The following is a 19852-nucleotide window of genomic DNA, read 5'->3' on the forward strand; positions in this document are numbered from 1 at the left end:
TCTTCTTACTGTAGGAAAAGAAGCCTCAGCCGAGGTCAGGAATATGGTCTTGTGTGAGCTTAAGAGGAAACAACTACTCTCCTACCTCACTTTCTAATTGGAATGTCAATATATTACCAAGATCCTGTGAATCAAAGACTCTGAGAATGCATTGTAGTTCGTGTTTGTACTGTTTACACTGAAGTTTTTGTAAATTACATGTACCTGTGGGACTAGATGTATAAAGTCTAAACCAGAATATTTTTCTCCCCCAGCCTTGAAAAGTTTTTGTTCCTCCTGAGTCCATAACTGGTATGCCTAGTTACCATGAAAAAAGAATGTACTAAGAGCCCCAAGGCTTAATAAGTTATTTTCAGATTCTGATCAAAATTATTTTTAATATGAAAATAAACGGTACAGCCAACTTGGGTCTGTTGTTTGACATTTCACAGAGCATTATTTAGTAAGTCATCAGGTTATGACAATGACATCTTCCAACCTTTTTCCCATCTATCTGATCTTCTTAGCAGTGAGTGTTTCCTTCTTCCAGAAGTCTCCATCGGGAAACTGCTGCACTTAAGACTGCTTTTCTTTAGCCTATTAAAATAGTAATTCTCTGGTGGAAAACATCAAGACTGTATTCTGGAGACTCAGCTCTGGTGATAAATGTCTATCAGTCAACCTTTAAGCACTCTAACAACTCAACTGTGATCTCTACATCTCTTCAGAAATGACCAACCAACCCTACCCTGTCAAAGCTGTGTGGCTCTAACCATCCTAATGATGTTGGTGACTGGACAGCCTTTGAGCCATAGTCAGCACTGCCCAACAGCCCCTCACAATAAGGAATATATATTCTCATTAAGCTGTCTGGCTACAGTTGAACCATTAAGATGCGGGGTAAATACAATTATAACAGAGATAATGGGAGTCACACCTTACTTACTGCACAGTATGTTCCAGAAGGCATGTATTTCCCATATATCTTCTATATTCCTGTTCTCCTTTCACTTTACATCTTTGCAAAATGCTTAAAGGCATAGGCTAATCACAAATATGGACAAGGTCTGGGAACACATTATTCTGGGCCTGGACCAAGTAACTGTCATATGAGTCCTTCATCTCTACTTCCATATAAGTAGGAATGGGAGCTATCTGGATTTTGTTTTGTTTTTCTGTTTATGGTGAAGGATCTTAAAACCATCTATTTCTTTTAAGGCCACATTTAAAACAGACGTACAGGCAAAAAAAAAAAAAAAAGTCTCAATAAGCTTATTGAGAAAGTGAGGTAACAAATGTATGAACCAAAACACCTGATTTCAAAAATGCCCTTCCACAGATGTAAGTCAATGGCGTAATGCTTGCCTTGTATGTGCAAAGTCCTAGGTTTGATCCACTGCATACACCAAAAACTTGCCAGTTCCAAAAGGACATCTTTCTAAAGAAACCTTGTATAACCTTTTACTAGTACAATGTGACCACCACTGACCAACTCCGTCTGTCACTGCATTCCACACTTTATGACTTGAGAAAAACAGCTCAAAGCTGCTGGAGTGCTGATGCAGATGAGCACTAGTTACCACCACCAGAGCAGCTCCTCATAGTGAAAGCAGTCACAACACCAGAGTAGCAAGCACTTACACAAGCTCTTGTAGGTTAAAAATTAACAAATCCACTCTGCCCAGTGTCTGGCACACAGATGTTGCAATATGACAGTTTGCTCCTCTATCTTACACTCCCGAGTTTATTACACGGTGTTACACATGCAAATAAAATTTGGCCCCACATACAGTAAAGAGAGAACACTATTAGCCACCAATGTGCTGGCCTCAAAGATACAATATACAAGGATGGAACTCCAGCTCAATTAGTGGTTTTATAAGCTACACAGACCTCGCCATACACTAAGCACAATGCTGCAATAAAAACTGAATAAAGTTTTTACAGTTCAAAAATAATGCAACTATGTTCAATTTAATCTAGATACAGGTACTTTATTTACAAATATTTAGATAATAGCATTTTGTTACATCGAACGAAGAGTACAGCAGTCTGAATAAATCCTTCTGTCACAAAAACAAGACCCACTGTAACTGAGAGTCAGGGCATTGCACCTACACAAGTCGAAGTCGTCTTTAGTTTGATTGCTACCTTGTACCCCGATGGGTGATTTGTTTTGTTTTTGTAAATATATACACATACCAGCAGGTCATGGTCCCTGGGCAAATCCCTTGTGATGCAACAGTGTAAGCAAATGGATCGCTCTAAGTCTTTAACAGAATATACCAATCTACTCCAGGAATCCTTTAAGTTAAACAAAGACAAAAGGAGAATCCACAAATAAACCAAATCCTATTTTCTGCACATTCCAGTTTTGGCTTTTATTTAACATTGACTATACAAAACTCTGGAACTACCACGTTTATAATCCAGAAAGATGTACTTTTTCATTAGTGTCTGGTAAAGAGGGATTTAAAATGTGAATTTTAAACACAGCATTGAGCTGATAGCATTATATAATGTGCCTAGGGCTTCCCTGTGAGCACTTCCAATGACCTCTTGAATCCCAGCCACTTTCAACTCTAGAAACCAACCACGAAGAATTGAGTAAAACAGATGCCTTCTAAAGGTTTCTCTTACAAGGTGTTTTTTGTGGCCGACTACCCAGTGCAAAGTAGTAACTTTATGTCAGCATACACATTTAGAAACACTTTCCTTTTACTAAACAACTGACACTAGCAGGACATAAAATAGCCCCTCATCCTATGAACACAAGTGATAGCATTAAATTATTTCACCTTAGTGTTAAAAATGCACAATTTAAAATCCCTTAACAGCAGACCTGTGGTTCCGGCTAGCTGGTCCAGAAGTTGACCATTCCAAGATAAAAGTATAAAAGCTTAAAATGTGCAATATTAAACCCAGCCTTCTTCCTTTTTCTATACAGTAAGGCAAGAATGCAGCCTGTAATAAAATGTTTACAAAAAGAAAAGCAGGTCAGCACATTGTCGATTACACAAGAGCAGTTAAGAAAATCAGCAGGTAAGCCACAGTGCAAAGATGGAATCGAATCCGCTAGTGTTTCCGCTGATGCCAGGAGCTCTTTCCAGCATTATGTCTGTCCCCAAACACTGCCAGCACCAAGGTGGAGCCAGTATTACTTGTGAAACTGAAGTTGTGTCTTATTTCCTTGTGTGAGATGGAAGAGAATAACATGGTCACATATAGGTCACACTGTACAAACTGGTATTTTATACTGTTCCAATGCCAGTAATCAATTTATTTTCTTCATTAAAATAATATACACAGAAGATATTGTTAGTTAGGTTCCTTCAAATTTTATACATATTTACGTTCTGTTAAAGAGAAAAGGATAAAATGGTGTAAAAAAAAAAAAAGATAAAGCTATTAATTAAGCACAAGAAAAGATAAATGGGTATTTTTCCCTGTGCAAGGCTAAGACAGAAGCAAACCGCATCAAGAAAAATGCCACCCCTACAACAGGGAATTTATCCAACAAAAACAAAAGCAGTTACAGACTCCCTTTTTTCTGCCATTGGAAGTCATTTCACAGCAATGAACTTTCTGGCTACAACAGACATACTTTAACAGTTTAAAGATGGGAAAAAGGCTGAAGAGATCAAATTTAAACCGTACAGTGAGACAAAGCCTTGCCAAAAGGGAAGGTAAAAATCGAGTCCCGCATCAGTGCTCAGTTTAAATCATATTGGTGACAAACCTATCACGAGGACAATCAAAGGGGAGAAGTCTAGATTTACCATGCAGGAGAGATTTATTACTCTACTTGCCTTTGAGAACCTGATTACAACTAGTTGTTTAGCAGTTTAGTATTGTTAAACTGTTTTTACAAGAGTTGTTTTTTCTTTTTTTAATTAAACCCAGTAAGATGTACAGAAGACAAGGAGGCAGTAAAAAGTACTGCTTCCAACAGACAGATGTGAAAGGTCAAATGAGGGCCAGAGCAAAGAGGTCACTAGCAGCCACAGCCTTCTCTCTGGGGTTGGGGTTCACTGGTTAGCCGTCCTCCCTGTGGGGCTGAGGGTTTGTGTTGTACACCAGACTCGGCAGCATTCAGATCCAGGCTTCCATCCTGAATATTCTGATAGATTTTCTTGGCAGCCTCAAGAAAAGCATCTTCTACATTCTCTCCCCTAAGAGACAATCAACAACTTTATTCACAACCCACAGCTTTCTAGAAAACGTAAGACATTTACACTGACCTTCTGCTAACCTTTAGTGAACCGCCATGATGTCTTCCACTTAAGCCACTGTCATCTAATAAGAGATTACCAAAAACTGAGCTAAGAGAACAATGTGGGAAATGGCTTTGGTGGCGAGCATACAACATAGTACTGAGCTATTTCTAAGTTTGGTTTGCACACTGACTCTTCTACTCAGCAGTGCTGTGCTAGCATATTACATGATGACTGAGATAGCCACTCTCATGAGAGCAAAACCTAAAGTTTCTCCAAATATACTAAGAGGATTCCAGGTTTCCATCGTTTTGTGATTTTTATCATGTAGTGGTGACACAGTCATGCTTAGCCATGTTCACACACGAGTTCTCTTGGGATTAACAGCAGAAGTAAATAAACACAAACAGGTTGGTCTGCCCTTGCCTGGTGTGATACCAGAGAACTATGCCTGGGAGTGCTGGGATCAATGCTGGGACTCCAAGGATGATCAGAAATATTCACTGTACCTCATTAGCCACTGAGTGTGTCCTTGAATCACTCCTTAAGGTGATCACAAGTGCTGTGTAAACACGTTGGTCAACCTTGGTTGTGAAAGTCAAACACTTGTGAAATGTAAGCATAATTTCATTTATTAACCCAGGTTATTACCGGGCACAATAAGCTACAACCTTGAAGGAACAGAACTTCGCATTCTCTTGCAGTGTGAAACAGAAGCGTCTGCTGCTGTCCTTCCTGACACAGAATGCACACACCCTCACTGCAGTGTAATTCACGTGCATGTCTGCCATCCACTTACACAGCACACGGTTCTATTCAGAACCCACATGTAACTGAAAACATCATCTACATTTCAGCCATACTTACGTTTTTGCACTTGCTTCAAGGAACAATAAGCCTAAAAATAAAAATCAGACTATAATTAGGCCATTGCAGACTGCCAAGAGCATTCTTCAGTCACACCTGACAAGGCCCCCACCGACAGTACTTAGGAAGGAACACGCATCTGAGCAACAGGGCAGATCTGTGCCTGTCATTCAGTAGCTGCACTACTACTAACATGCATCATAGAAACACTTTATTTCCTCACTGAGAGTACTGAACAGTCCACATTAAAAAAAGAAGAAAAGAAACTATCCAATAACTTGCATGATCAAAATCACCTTTCCTTTAATACTTTCCCAATGATGAATGCTGTCTTAAACCCACCGTTTTCTTCGGCAAACTGTTTGGCTTCTTCATAGGTAACATCTCTCTGTGCTTCCAAATCTGCTTTATTTCCTATGAGAATTATTACCTAAATTGTGAACAGAAGAAAAGACACCTTAGAACAAAAATAACCATTAAAATTCTCAAATGCAGAAGTCCTGACAGGAGAAAAGGAGCCCTAAGTACACATAGAAGTTTGCACTAGCAAAGACTCTGGCAGCAGATCAGGCCAGGGTTTGACAACCTGCTGTAAAGACATAAACTCTATTTTCAGGTTTGTGGTCCCCATACAGCTTTTGTTGAATATTGTCTTTATTGTTGTTACAGACCCCTTATAGAAAAGTAAACCACTCAAAAACAAGTTATTAAGTGACTGTGGCCAACAACCAGTTTGTTCCCTGGTCTAGGCCAAAGAATATTAGTAAAAATGCCCCTAGAATTAAGTACATAAGAGCGGTAAACATCAATATCCCCCGGAGAAGGTGTGTGGCTTTCAGAATCTCAAAAGATTCTGGGACCCTGAGGAAGCTTAAATACACTAGTTCAGTTCCTTCAGGGTCACAGTAATTATCTTCCACTAAATGCAGTTAAGGCAAAGAGTTAGCAAAAAGAGCATTAGAACCCTAAAAGAATGCAAACTGTGACCTGGAAACAAAACTCTGTCCTTGCTGACACTATCCCGGGAGAGGTATAGACTTCTAGCAACTGATCACCAATGTTTGTGTCTGTCTGTGGAAGAGGCAGGAGATGGGGTACATATGCAACAGGCTCAAATCCTTGGTCAAATATCACACCTCTATTGTCTACTTTGGAGTCACCAACACAAGTAAAATTATGTCAAAGTTAGAGACAAAAAAGGTAGCCTTGGGAAACAAAGGGGTTTTGGTCTTTATTTCAGGGAATAAAAAGGAAAGACGCCAGCCCCTCTTTTACCTCTCTGCCCCTGCCAATCAGATACAAATATGTTAGGAATCAACAAAATATGTAGGATTTCAACAAAAAGGTGCTTCCCAACATTTTTTCTACGTAAAATTAGTGCTTGGCTCTTTGTTCCACTTTCAATTTTTCTTGAGTATCATTTCCATACAAGTTAACTTGTACAATAAAGAACATTCATCAAAGAGCCAGTGACCACTGAGAATGGAAAATAATGCTCATATATAGTTCATAGTCACCAAACAATAAAATAATGACACTTTAAAAATAGTCAATTAAAATAAATCAAATCTAGATGGGCGGCAGTGGCACACACCATTTAATCCCAGCACTTGGGAGGCAGAGGTAGGTGGATCTTAGTCAGTTCAAAGCCAATCTGGTGTATAAAGTGAGTTCCAGGACAGCCAGACAGCCAGGACTGTTACACAGAGAAACTGAGGGGGGTGGGGGTCATTAAGGCCAGGTGGTGGTGGTGCATGCCTTTAATCGGGAGGCAGAGGCAGGTGGATCTCTGTGAGTTTGAGGCCAGCCTGGTCTACAAGAGCTAGTTTCAGGACAGGCTCCATAGTTACAGAGAAACCCTGCTTTGGGGGGGGGGGGGGGGCGGGTTAAGAAAGGTATTCAAATCAAGAAATGCTGCCTTCTAGCCTAAGGAGTGTGGGCAGAGCACTGACCTAGCAGGCAGAGTTCTGGCTTTAATCCCCAGCACTCTACCCCACCACCACCCTCCTCAGTAAGTGTTTTTTTTTTTTCCTCTTTCCCAACTACACATCAACCTGTAGATTTTGCTGTCCACCTTGAGAGCCTATAGTCTGCTAACAGAGAGCACAAAAACACTAACAACCACAACAAGAAATACACAATTTCTACATAAAAACCAAAGGGCTTCAAAACACATTTTCTTCTTCTGAAGAGATGGTTAGATTTTAAAGGGTGTAAAGTGAAACAACATGGCTCACTAAATTTCCATGGACCCTCTACAATGAATTTTTAACATTTTACTTGGGGGAAAATAGACTTGGCAAAATATAATCACGAGGTATGATATCTTTACTGGTATTCTTCAAGGGCTACAACTTAGGGAGCCACAGTATACTTGCAAAATCAGAAAACTAACATTGGTGCAGTTACAGCCCTTAGACATCAGCTTTTTCAAACTCTCATGTATTGTGGCCGTGTCTATGCGTGGTTCTGTGTGTGAAGTGCTAACACAGTTACAGTTTGTGTCAGCATAATCAGGGCACAGAAGTATCACATCATCACAAACAAACTGCTCTGCACTCTTTCTCCCGTATTCATCCGCCTTCCCCATCACTAACAAACCCCTGCCACCACTAATTTGTTCTCCATCTATCTAAGATGCTGTCATTTTGAAATATGTCAATGTACATATTCTAAGACTTTTTAAATTCAGCCAAAACCTGGAAAGATTCATTAGAGCAGATGTTGTTATCACAAATCCTTCCTCCGTGTGGTTGAGTAGGACTTACAGTGTAAATGCATCAAACTGTTTTTGCTATTCACCTGTGTGTAGGCAGCTGGACTGTTTTCGGGTTTTGGTTATCACAGAAAAACGCTGCACATTTATCCACAGGTGTGTACACACAGCAACACGAATTTAGAACGAATGGAAATGAAAGCCCTAGGTCCACACTAGCTAGCCGCACTCTTACCACTCATCTACATCGTTACTGGCCCAGCCTCTGTCAGATGCAGGAGGTAGAGAGGGAACCCTTGGACCCGCTGGTTTCTCCACAAGGTCCAGCCCATCCTGCTCACTGGCACTGCACTTCTAGTTCTTCTTTCAGGTGCTTTTATGGTTTCTCTGTAAACCTGAAGGTTCTCTCTCTACTAGACAATAACCCTTTCTGGACCAGAGGGGAAAAAAAGTATCTTTGTAGGCTGTGGGGTTTAATATGGCAGCTGTCCTTTAACTTCTCATTATCTTCTCAGTCTGACTAAGAAGTCAATAATCAGCCAGGCAGTGGTGGCGCACGCCTTTGATCCCAGCACTTGGGAGGCAGAGGCAGGCGGATCTCTGTGAGTTCAAGGCAACCATGGTCTACAAGGTGTGTGAAATAATTAACTTTTAATTGACATTCTATTCAGATAATTATGAGATTTACATGCAATTATAAAAATAAAAGAGAGCCCTTGCTCGGTTTTGCCTAGTTTCCTCCAACAGTAATTCTTTAAAAACTTAATCCAGATGTTTTTTTAAAATATAATTTCAGATTATAAGATCTCCACCTAGATCACTACCTCATTCACAACTTTAACTTATTTATTTTTTTAGATCCAACCATAACAAGTATAATAAAATGGAAAACCTGAATACAACTAAAACTGAAAAAAATAAAGTTTTCATCAATCACCTTAAGAATAAAATAAAGACACCTGGGGCTGGGGACATAGCTTCATGGTAGAGAATCTGCCTAGCATACATGAGGCCTGGATCTCTAGCACCAAAGAAAATGTGAATTAATGAATGAATAGTGTCTTTTTCATAGTACCCAAATAACAAAATCTCACCATTAAAGGGCTTGCCTGTTTGGGTTAACTTTTAGATTTCTTATAGAGTAAGGTGTTGACTTACAGTGTTTGGATTGGTGAGATTCCTTGCGTCTGTCAACCAGCTGCTTAAGTGGTTATATGTACTTCTTCTGCAAAAATTAAAATTAGAATGTGTTGACTTCTACATACAATTGCCATTTATACAGAAAAAAGAAGACAGCCAGATATGATGTGTCACACACATGCAATTCTAGCAATTAAAAGGCAGGAGCAAGGCAGAAGTGACCTGAGTTTGAGGTCATCATGGCCATAAATGAATTCCAGGTCAGCTTGTACTACAGTGAGACCTTGTCTCAAAAAAGATGCAAGCAAACAAGCTCATGTCAATATATACATACATAGACAGACTAATTGGAAGATCCCAACTACATGTATTTCTACCTTGACCAGATGGTTACTCCAAAGAACGCTATATAACAGAACCAACATGACTCTCAAAAATCTAGTTAAACTTTGTTTTGCATTTTGAAACAAGGTCGTACTGTGTATGTAGTCCAAGCCATATTCCTTCTCCTATAGAACCAACTTTCTCTCAGTCTTCCCATGGTTACAGGTGTGTGCCATCATACCTGGCTACAAACTCAATATTTTTAAATAGCTCTATGTCCAACAATACTACTGATATCAGAAGTATTTAAAAAGCATATACATAAACAAACTGATATACACGCAAGGAACATAAAAAAAATTCAGAATCAAGATTTGCAATCAAGACACATTCCTTGATATCATCCAGGTTTTCAATCATAAAATGGAGAAAAATACCAAAATGTCTAGCTAATAATATACTCATGGGAAAAATTTCTGCATCTACCTTCAAATTAAAATTTTCATGCAGAAATAAGACAGTCATACTAAATTAGTCATACTAAATTAATTCATCTTTCCTATACTGTTCTTTTCCTTTCTTTTTTTCAGAGAATGTTTCCTAGGCTGGCTTCCAACTTGTGATCCTCTGGCCTCTACCTCCTAAATGCTAGAAGTATAGGCATGTGGCACCATGCCCTGTCTACTAATCTGGAGTAAGCTAATATACAGACCAAAAAAAAAAAAAAAAAGTTCCTGTAGAAATTGAAGACCTCAGCTACCAGAAAGTTTACATTTTCTACCTCTTATTTACAGCAGTTAGAGCATCTGCAGATTCAGACTGCAACATTCTTTCACTTCATCTGAGCAAGTTTAAAAAGCATACTGTCAGCCAGGCGGTGGTGGCACATATCTTTAATACCAGCAGGTTAAAGGAAAGCAGAGGCAGGCAGATCTTTTGAGTTTGAGGCCAGCATGGTCTACAGAGAGTTCCAGAATAGCCAGGGCAACACAGAGAAATCCTGTCTCAAAAAAAATAAATAAATAAATAAAAATAAAATAAAAAGCACCGTGTCATCTGCGCTAGTTCAGCTCACCCTAACACAGAAAATAAATCCAAACACAGAACAGCTCTGGATTAGGATGGCTTGGCATTCTACTTCTTGACTTCAAAATACATTCACCTAGGTATTAACATATTAACTGCACCGTGACTGTTTGGCAAAACAACTAACAGGATAAAAAACAATCAAGTGCCTTATAACAATTACAGTAAATGCCAAAAATAAAAAGTATAATTAAAGCAAGAACTTCTAAGTTGCAAATGTCAAGGATTAATACAAAAAAATTGGTGGAGGGCTGGAGAGATGGCTCAGAGGTTAAGAGCATTGCCTGCTCTTCTAGGGGTCCTGAGTTCAATTCCCAGCAACCACATGATGGTTCGCAACCATCTGTAATGAGGTCTGGTGCCCTCTTCTGGCCTGCAGGCATACATGCAGACTGAATATTATATACATAATAAATAAATTTATAAAAAAAATTGGTGGAAAATAGTGTCATGACTCTACCACCAACCTATGACTATGAACGAACAGTCTAGTCACCTACAAACCTAACACCTAAAAATTTACTTTTTCAGTAAATTATATTGAGATACAATGAATCACCATGAACCCTTTAAAAATACAATTTACTTTTAGTATCATCACTATCAAATTCTAGAACATTCACTGGACCCCAAAAGAGAAACATTGTGCCTAATAACTGCCTATGCCCTTGTAATCTTCTTACTGCCTCTAGGAGTTTGCCTAATCTAGATAAACACACAGAATCACATGTAGCCTTTTACACTTACATATAGCATGTAAGTATGTCAGTCATCCTTTCTACAGCTCAGAAAAGTTCACTGTGTGGATATGCCACCTGCTGTGTACCATCCATTCCTTTACCTAAAGGACATTTCTGCTGTTTCCATATGGAGTGCTTTTGATCACTTGAATACATATAAATTTTACCATAGTATTACTATGTTTAAAAAATGTTTTCAAAAGCCGGGTGGTGGTGGCGCATGCCTTTAATCCCAGCACTTGGGAGGCAGAGGCAGGCGGATCTCTGTAGGTTCGAGACCACCCTGGTCTACAAGAGCTAGTTCCAGGACAGGCTCCAAAACCACAGAGAAACCCTGTCTCGAAAGAAAAAAAAAAAAGGGAAAAAATGTTTTCAAATCAAAACAAATTGTACTTTAAGCATACATCATCATATTTAAGTATATTGAAAATGTATGGAATGTTAAATGTGAGTCCTCAGGAATGCAGTCATAGTTCATAAATAAGGCAGTTCTATACAACAACCAGGTTCTTAAAGTCTCCCCACAAGACCATGTTGATCATATTACCAACTGCCCAGTACAGGGGGGAGACTTAGGCTTGTTTTACTGTTTGCTGAGAACTGACTGAGGCTTTCTGTACTATTTTCACAACCAGTCCCCATCAATATTCTAAGGCAGTATTTTCTAGAGTGTGTCAAAGTCAACAGAGTTACACAACAAGAGATCCTTTACAGTAAAGGTCTCAGAGTCCTCTTATGCTCAGATATTCTCTGGCTCTTCAAGATGAAATGACATAGAACGTTTTCCCAGGCAGATCTCCAGCTGTCAGTTGGTCCCACTCGTCTCTACTTCCTTAGATGGGCTCTTCCTAGAGGTGCTTTGGACTGGCACTGTGCATCACCGTGAAAGTTCATTTCTAACTTACAGCAGACAACTGTTCAGGTCTAGTTAAGTGGCAGTTTGCTACATGCTCCAAAGTCAAACCTTTGTATTCCTGTTTTGTGACTTCATGTTGAACGCTCTGAGTTTCCAGATATAGCCATGTTGTCATGAATTGAATCCTGATGCAGTGTTTTAAGTCACTTCAATACATGGTAGAAAAATGAATTAAGTAAATGAGTAAATATTATGTATAAACCACCACCTAAATGTCAAAAAGTCACTTATATCAAAAAAAAAAAAAAAGAATCTCTTTTTGGCCTACAGATGGAAACAAGATCTGTTTCAGTCTACATGCTTCCACAACAAAACTAAGTACTTCACTCCTCACTTGGCCTCTCTGCAGATGGTGTCAATTTGTTGCTGTTGTTTTTGTTTTTCGAGACAGGGTTTCTCTGTGTTAACAGTCCTGGCTGTCCTGGAACTCACTTGTAGACCAGGGTAGCCTCGAACTCAGAGATCTGCCTGCCTCTACCTCCCAAGTGCTAAGATTAAAGTGTGCACCATCACTGCCAAGCTAGATGCTGTCAATTTTAACACAGAGACTGACTACAGCAATCCCTTACACTGGCTCATTTCCCCTGAAGTTAGTTATATAAAGCCACCTTTCTGCAAGCAACTGGTGCTGCTTCTCAGACTGTGCTCTTCTTGATTTTCCAATACCCATGGTCTTTCTTTAACAGACTTCAGGTGAAGAAAATCAGCATAATATTTAAGTTTTTCACAGCTTTAGAGGAGTATCCATAAAACCCAAATAAACTATTTACAGTCATCCAATTACAAACTAAAGAAGGCCTAAATCAGTAAAAAAGAAAGTGCACTGCCCAAAGCAGAGGTCTACTCCCTAGTCTGACACCATCGTACCTGGTGATGTCATACACCATGAGTGCACCCGCGGCTCCTCTATAGTAGCTCCGTGTGACAGCTCGGAACCGCTCCTGTCCTGCTGTATCCCAAATCTGCAGTTTGATTTTTTGGCCACTAACTTCAATTATTCTTGTACCAAACTCAACACCAATTGTGTGAGGGCAGTCAGCCATAACTGTTGAAGAAAAGAAACAAATTTCAGAAAACTTTTCTGGTAAGAAGCACAAAAAGGCCATAATCTCAATCTCATCAGTTATAACACATGGCCTCTTTCTCTACCACAAGATAAAAATTGTACTCTAAATCTTAACCAGTCACAAAAACAGAAAGAATTCTATAAGTATTCCAAAACTACTAATTATAGTGGATAAATGACGCATACAGTGCAAAAAGAAAATGTTTCTTAAGATAATAATTCTGGCAGTAGGGAACTGGAGCCATGTCACGGTGGTTAAGAACATTTGCTGTCCTGTCAGAGGACCAGAGTCTAGCTCCCTGCATGACACGAAACAACTCACAACTGCTTATAACTTCCAGCTCCAAGGGATCCAATACCCTCTTTGGGTGTCTGTGGGTACCAGCCCACTTATGGCATGCACATAAATAAAAAGTTTAAAGGATACATTTTAAGTAGAAGAATTAAAAAAGGTTATTTAAATTTTACATTTGACACATTTTTAAAAACTAATTCTACTTTTTTTTTTTGATTTTTCGAGACAGGGTTTCTCTGTAGCTTTGGAGCCTGTCCTGGAACTAGCTCGGTAGACCAGGCTGGTCTTGAACTCACTGAGATCCGCCTGCCTCTACCTCCCGAGTGCTGGGATTAAAGGCGTGCGCCACCATCACCCGGCTCTAATTCTACATTTATACTATCAAGAAATCCAAACAGCCTGCCATGGTGTGCACATCTTTAATCCCAGCACTCAGAAGGCAGAGTTAGGCAAAGCTCAATTAGTTTAAGGACAGCTTGGTCTATTTTTATTTATAAAATAAATTTATAAAACATAGTTTATTCCAGGCCAGTAAGAGAAGAGCAAAACAGTGAGACCCCGTCTTTTTAAATATATACATATAGGGCTAGAGAGATGGCTCAGTGGTTAAGAGCTCTGGCTGCTCTTCCAGAGGTTCTGAGTTCAATTCCCAGCAACCACATGGTGGCTCACAACCATCTGTAATGAGATCTGGTGCTCTCTTCTGGCATGTGGGCATACATGGAGGCAGAATGTTGTATACATAAGAAATAAATAAATCTTTAAAAAAAAATATATATATATATACATATACATGAAAGAAAGATCAAAGTGAGTCTAATCATACATTTAACAAAAACCACCATACAAACATGCTGGTAATAATACTCCATTTTATCTGTACCCATTAAAAAAAATTATGGCACCTGGGGCCAGATATATGGCTCAGCAGTTAAAAGTTCGAAGTGTCTTGTAAACAAACCAAGTTTGGTTCTCAGCAGCCACATCAAGATGGCTCACAACCACCTGTGACTCACCCCAGCTCCAGGGGATCTGCTGTCTCTGCCCTCCAAGGGCACTTTCACATGCACAGCCCCCCCTCTTAAAAATAAATCTTTAAAATCAAACTTTGGAGAAAAAGTCATGGCTCTTTAAAAACGCAAGAGTAAATATAGAGACAGGTTATAATCAAATTAAGTACACTGAAAATGGTGCTTTTTCCGGTGTAGAGAATGTGACAATAGAGTAAGCTCTCATCTTTTTACCTTTCATATTGAACTTACATTTTTTTTCTGTAAATTGGTGAAGCAAGCAAGATTTTCCTACTCCCATATCCCCTGTTTAAAAAAAGAAAATGTTTCAGGCGGCAATTCTGTTTCTCAGTTTTTACTCTTATGATCATATGCAGTGACGGCTGCACTGCACATGCCTCACATGTCACAGACCTGACCACTAGAACACATGCATCTCACTCCTTTAGAATGAAGTAAAGACAAACTGACTATCCTAATTTTTAGGATAGAATTTGATTGCAAATACTGTTTAGTAAATAGCTAACGAGCTATACATGGCTTGTGACAAAAGAATTACTGTAATGGGACTTTTTTAGTTTCAACTGCTTCCAGGTGGGGACCAAGTGTACTTGTTGGTCTATACAAATGAACTATCCCAAGGGCAAGCAAAAATAAATAACTAAATGTTGGAAGTCTGGCTCATTATTCTGTTTTACTGCTAGATTACAGTAGATGCCATCTTATAAAGCTACGCAGACTTGACATCAAAGCAAAAGACATGGGCTTTCTTTATATTTACGGCTTGTTTTGTTCTCAGCAGCCGGGGCAGGTCTATAGGAGCTCTACCAACAGTGCACCTGGGCTTTCACCTGATGCTAAACATTCATGGACAGAGAGTGTTAAGACAATGTGAGCAAAGTCTTGACACTTAAGAGAAAACAAAAATATTCTAATTATATGTACACATACAACCAATTTTGGAATTCAAGGGGACTTGAAAATTTTTATGCTACTGGGGTATTTCAGCACTAGTAAGAAATTAATTACATCCCCAACACTACCAAGTCTGGAGGTAGCCCTGAAGAACAATCACTATCATTTCACTAGTGCCCAAAAAGAGACTAGAGAAGTATACAGGGCCACGATGTAAAAGGCTTATTTAGCCTCATCAAAAAGCTTTAGTTCTGAAGTCAGAAAATCATGTACCTTCAGCAGCAGTATGTTTAAGTACTGGTGTATAAATGTGTTAACTTTCTTTAAAGGACAAGCATACACATTTTAAAAACTTACCAATAATAATATACTTAAAGATGTAAGAGTAGTTGTATGGTGCAGTTGCCATGGTGGCACTAAAAACAAAAAAAAAAAACTACGTTACTTCAGAAAAAAGTACATACACATTATCTAAACCCATCACTGCTACCCTTTCAAAAGGCAAAATACATTGCAAATATATATTCATACCCACATCTCAAACATATCACACATATTAAGAAACCACATTGACTACACAAATAAAATTTTTATTTAAGTCAGTAAAGTTTCCAAAGTGATCGAAAATTCTCTTGAATAAATGTTACTTAAATATTCTTATATTATCCACAAAAATATAAAAAAAAAACTATGTTCCAAAATACTCCAAAATTTTATTTTAGGAAATATCCAAAAACAAGTATTATTCTGGAAATTTTTTTAAAGAAAAGAATCTCTACAAATTTAAGTCAAACATCATTAAACAGTTCCTTCTCTAAGATCTGATTTTTCTTGTTACCTGATAAAATAAGCTACAGTATCAAAAGTAACCACTAGCATAAACACAAAATAACTTTCATCCTCTATTTTAAATCAGTACTTAGCAAAGAATCTAAAGTGTATAAAGAAAGAACAAGCATGCAATTCAAATCAAATTGATGTCAAAATTAGATTGAATCACTTGAAATTGTTGTTCCTATAGACTTTTTAAAAGAAGCAATTATTATTGGCAATTTCACATAACTCAACTAAATACAGTATTCAATTATTAAAAGCATATAAAGTGTCTTCTGTATACCATTCTAGTAGTTGAGAAAGGTTATAAAGCTACACTCACTGTTATGAAATGCAAAAGCTTATATATTAAGCATATATTAAGATACTTTCAAAGATCATAGCCTACTCCTTAGTCCTCGGGTATACTCAGCCTAAAAACTTTTCATTTCTTTCTTACTTGTAATAACCTTTAATCTCACAGGCACAATGGCATGCATGTTAGGCCCAGCTGTTACTCAGGAGACTGAAGGATTATTTGAATCCAGGCTTTTGAGTTCAGTCTGGACCATAAAGAAACCTATGTCTCAAGAACAAAAGTCTTCCCAAATAATTCACGTAAGTGCCTTAATATATCTAATACTGTGCTAGGTTCTAGAGAAAAACATTCTAATACTGATAATAGCATCTAATAAAATTTCTTCCCAGTTTTCAGATAAGGAAAAACAAAAAACATACATACATACCAAGGCAAAACATTTGCTTTTCAGTGTTTTAGTGAGTATTTTGTGGTAACTTTACGTTATATTTCAAATAAAATTTCAACATAATCAAATTAAACCTACAGAAAAAAACATCTGCAATAGGTGAATAATCAAGGAAAAGAAATCCTTAAATGCAGAAAATTAAGGAACACTCACATAATGCATGGTGGTCTCACTTTGCTGTACAGACAACACTCAACACAAGTCCATGCCTTGCTCCCACTACACCCAGCATGTTCTGACACATTATAGTCAGTCCTGTACATCATAGAAAACTCCCTTAACCAGTTCTTCCAGGAGTTTTTCTAGTTAGATTAGCTGGGAGCAGAAACACGAACTTCTACCTCGTTTCTAGATGCTACTGGCACTCAAACTTGGCCTCAACAGGGGTGGTGGCGCACGCCTTTAATCCCAGCACTCAGGAAGCAGAGGCAGGGGGATCTCTGAGTTTGAGGACAGCTTGGTCTACATAATGAGTTCCAGGACAGCTGGGCCTATGCAGAGAGACCCTGTCTCAAATGGAGGGAGGGAGGGAGGGAGGGAGGGAGGGAGGGAGGGAGGGAAGGAGATGACCGACAGACAATATAAAAATTACAGAGTTTGTGCTGTATCTTAGTGTTGAAAGCAGGCTTAGCATGCACAAGGCTCTCTGGCTTCAGGCCCCCAACACACAACGCCCAAGAATTGCGGCTTTTAAACAGTCCCAAAGTCAACTAACTTCAAGAGTACTAGGAGCAATCATGAAATTATAACTCAATTCTATTTGGGCAATTTGTGTACATGTTAGTTGTCACACATAGCATTCTCTAAATATCAACTGAAATGATGAGTTTTGAGAGTGTTTTTAAATAATAAACATAATATAGTAGTTTTCCAAATAAATAATCACTATTTCAGGATGAACACCAAAGCTTTGTTTCCACTTCTGCACATTAATTTTTCGACTCAAGTTTCTTTTACAAATCCATATAAAAACCCTAAAAAGAGAAACAGGGAAACAGCGCTGGAGACGTAGCTCAACTGGCAGAGCATGTACCAAGAGCCACCTTCACACATAAACAAAACCCAGTGGTACAGGCCTACAATCCAGCACTGAGACGGTGAAGATCACCCTTAGCTACATAATGAGCTTGAGGGATAGCCTGAGCTACATGAGACACTGTCTCAAAAAAACAAAATAAATAATAACCAAAAAAAGAAAACAAACACTCACAAAATTTATTCTGTAGACAAATGTAAAAAACTTCTTATTCAAAAATAAGAAACTGGTAAACTTTAAATAACCGCACAGCTGAATCAAACTATGTACTTACAGTGGAGTCACCACTGCTCTGACAAAGGCTTTCTCAACCTCACTTCTTGAACATAAAGCATGAGACTGATCAAGTGAACAAAATATTTTTGCCTAGCTTTGAAAGGGGGGGGGGGGAATCCCTGTTATGTAAGGGTAAATTTGCTTTAAAAGCTCAAAGGTCAAAAAAAGGCAGAGGGAGTGAGGATGTGAGCAAGAAACACACTGATAGCACAGTCCACTCAACGGACAATTTCCACTGATTTAAAAAAAGGAGCTTAGCAATATTTTATAACTTGTATCATTAAAATGCATTTTCTTCTCATTCTACTTTGTGAAACATGGTTTCATTATTCACCCAGACTTGCCTAGAAGTCACTATGTCATGCATTTATAATTCTCCTGCCTCGGCCTTCTGAGTACTGTGACTACAAGAAATGCCACCCTTTGTTTCATTTTTTTAATAAAAATTGTTTTTTGGATAAAGTTGGCATTAAGATCTCCTTTGATGCCTTTGCTTTAAAAAAAAAAAAAAAAAAAGAGAATGATGCATTTCCGACAACAAACACCACTAAGCACACAATGAACAATTTGTAAACTAAGAACACAACTGCCACAGTTTCCATTTATGGGGCACTTAATAAACACCAAGCAATACTCTAACAGTGACTTCATCTTTACTGCTGTCCTTAGAAGACAGCTACGAGTATCCTCATTTTACAAATGAGGAAATGATCTCAAGAAGAAAGTAGTATGTCTAGCTCAGGCAGTTTGGGACAAGTCTATAACTGTATTCAGCACTATTAGTAACAGAAATTCCCTTTTAAAAACAGCACCACCCTGCCTCTTCCAGGTGATTATGTACCAGGAAGCATGACTCTTTAAGGTACAGACCTTTCATTCCTTCGCTTCTAATGTAACACTCTGAATAAGAAATATTAAATAAGTACATCTGGAGTATGCACAGATTTAAGAAACTACAACTACAGATAATTAGTAATATTGATTTACTATTTATCTACTGTTAACAATAAGGGACATTTGGTAATAAAGCATACAATAATCTGTTACTTTTTCCTATACTAATTCTTCCCACAACTCTGTAAAGCTATTATTATTTTCTTGCAGAAATTGAAGAACCTGAGCTTTGGAGAAATTCACTCCTTTGGCCAATGTTCTAAAGTTAGTAAATGGCAGACCTAGAACTTGAGCCCAGAGGCATAACTCCAAAGACCATGATGTTCTCTATCTAACTAACTTATTGAGGCCATGCAAAGGTGAACACAAAACTGTCCTTGACTATCAAATCTTCACAAAATGCCCCATAAACACTGATAATTGTACTATGTAATCAAGTGACCACTTTTAAATATTAAGCATGATTAATACTGCTTTAACAAAGTACCTCTCAATTTTAATCTCAACATGAAGCATACCTATATCAAGGAGATATGCAAGCTTCATTTAAAGATAGAATATATTGCCAGGTGGTGGTGGTGAACACCTTTAATACCAGCACTTGGGAGACAAAGGCAAGTGGATATCTGTGAGTTCAAGGCCAGCCTCGCCTAAAAGTAAGTTCCAGGACAGCCAGGACTACAAAGAAACCTTGTCTTGAGTGAAGAAAGAAAGAAAGAAAGAAAGAAAGAAAGAAAGGAGGGAGGGAGGGAGGGAGGGAGGGAGGGAGGGAGGGAGGGAGAGAGGGAAGGAGGGAGA

The 19852-nt window shown here is 38.5% G+C and overlaps 2 protein-coding genes across 5 annotated transcripts in view; one reads left to right on the forward strand and one right to left on the reverse strand.

Annotated features, from left to right (window-relative positions):
- Positions 1-3383, forward strand: part of Cntrl (centriolin) — an 89313-nt gene extending 85930 nt beyond the window's left edge. For all 4 annotated transcript variants that reach the window (XM_050126823.1, XM_050126824.1, XM_050126825.1 and 1 more), the window contains one exon: positions 15-3383. The gene's annotated coding sequence lies outside the window, so the exon portion shown is untranslated. The remainder of the gene's footprint in view (positions 1-14) is intronic.
- Rab14 (RAB14, member RAS oncogene family) overlaps positions 1948-19852 on the reverse strand; it is a 22617-nt gene continuing 4712 nt past the window's right edge. Inside the window, exons 2-8 of the mRNA XM_050126829.1 lie at positions 15626-15684; positions 14606-14659; positions 12850-13027; positions 8935-9001; positions 5403-5490; positions 5061-5091; positions 1948-4151 (exon numbers count right to left, since the gene is read on the reverse strand). Of these exons, the coding sequence (XP_049982786.1) occupies positions 3974-4151; positions 5061-5091; positions 5403-5490; positions 8935-9001; positions 12850-13027; positions 14606-14659; positions 15626-15677 (648 nt within the window). The 5' untranslated portion in view covers positions 15678-15684 and the 3' untranslated portion in view covers positions 1948-3973. The remainder of the gene's footprint in view (positions 4152-5060; positions 5092-5402; positions 5491-8934; positions 9002-12849; positions 13028-14605; positions 14660-15625; positions 15685-19852) is intronic.

Source organism: Alexandromys fortis, unplaced genomic scaffold, assembly GCF_014885135.2.
Source record: "Alexandromys fortis isolate MF-2015 unplaced genomic scaffold, M_Fortis_MF-2015_v1.1 scaffold_268, whole genome shotgun sequence".
Lineage (NCBI taxonomy): Eukaryota > Metazoa > Chordata > Mammalia > Rodentia > Cricetidae > Alexandromys > Alexandromys fortis.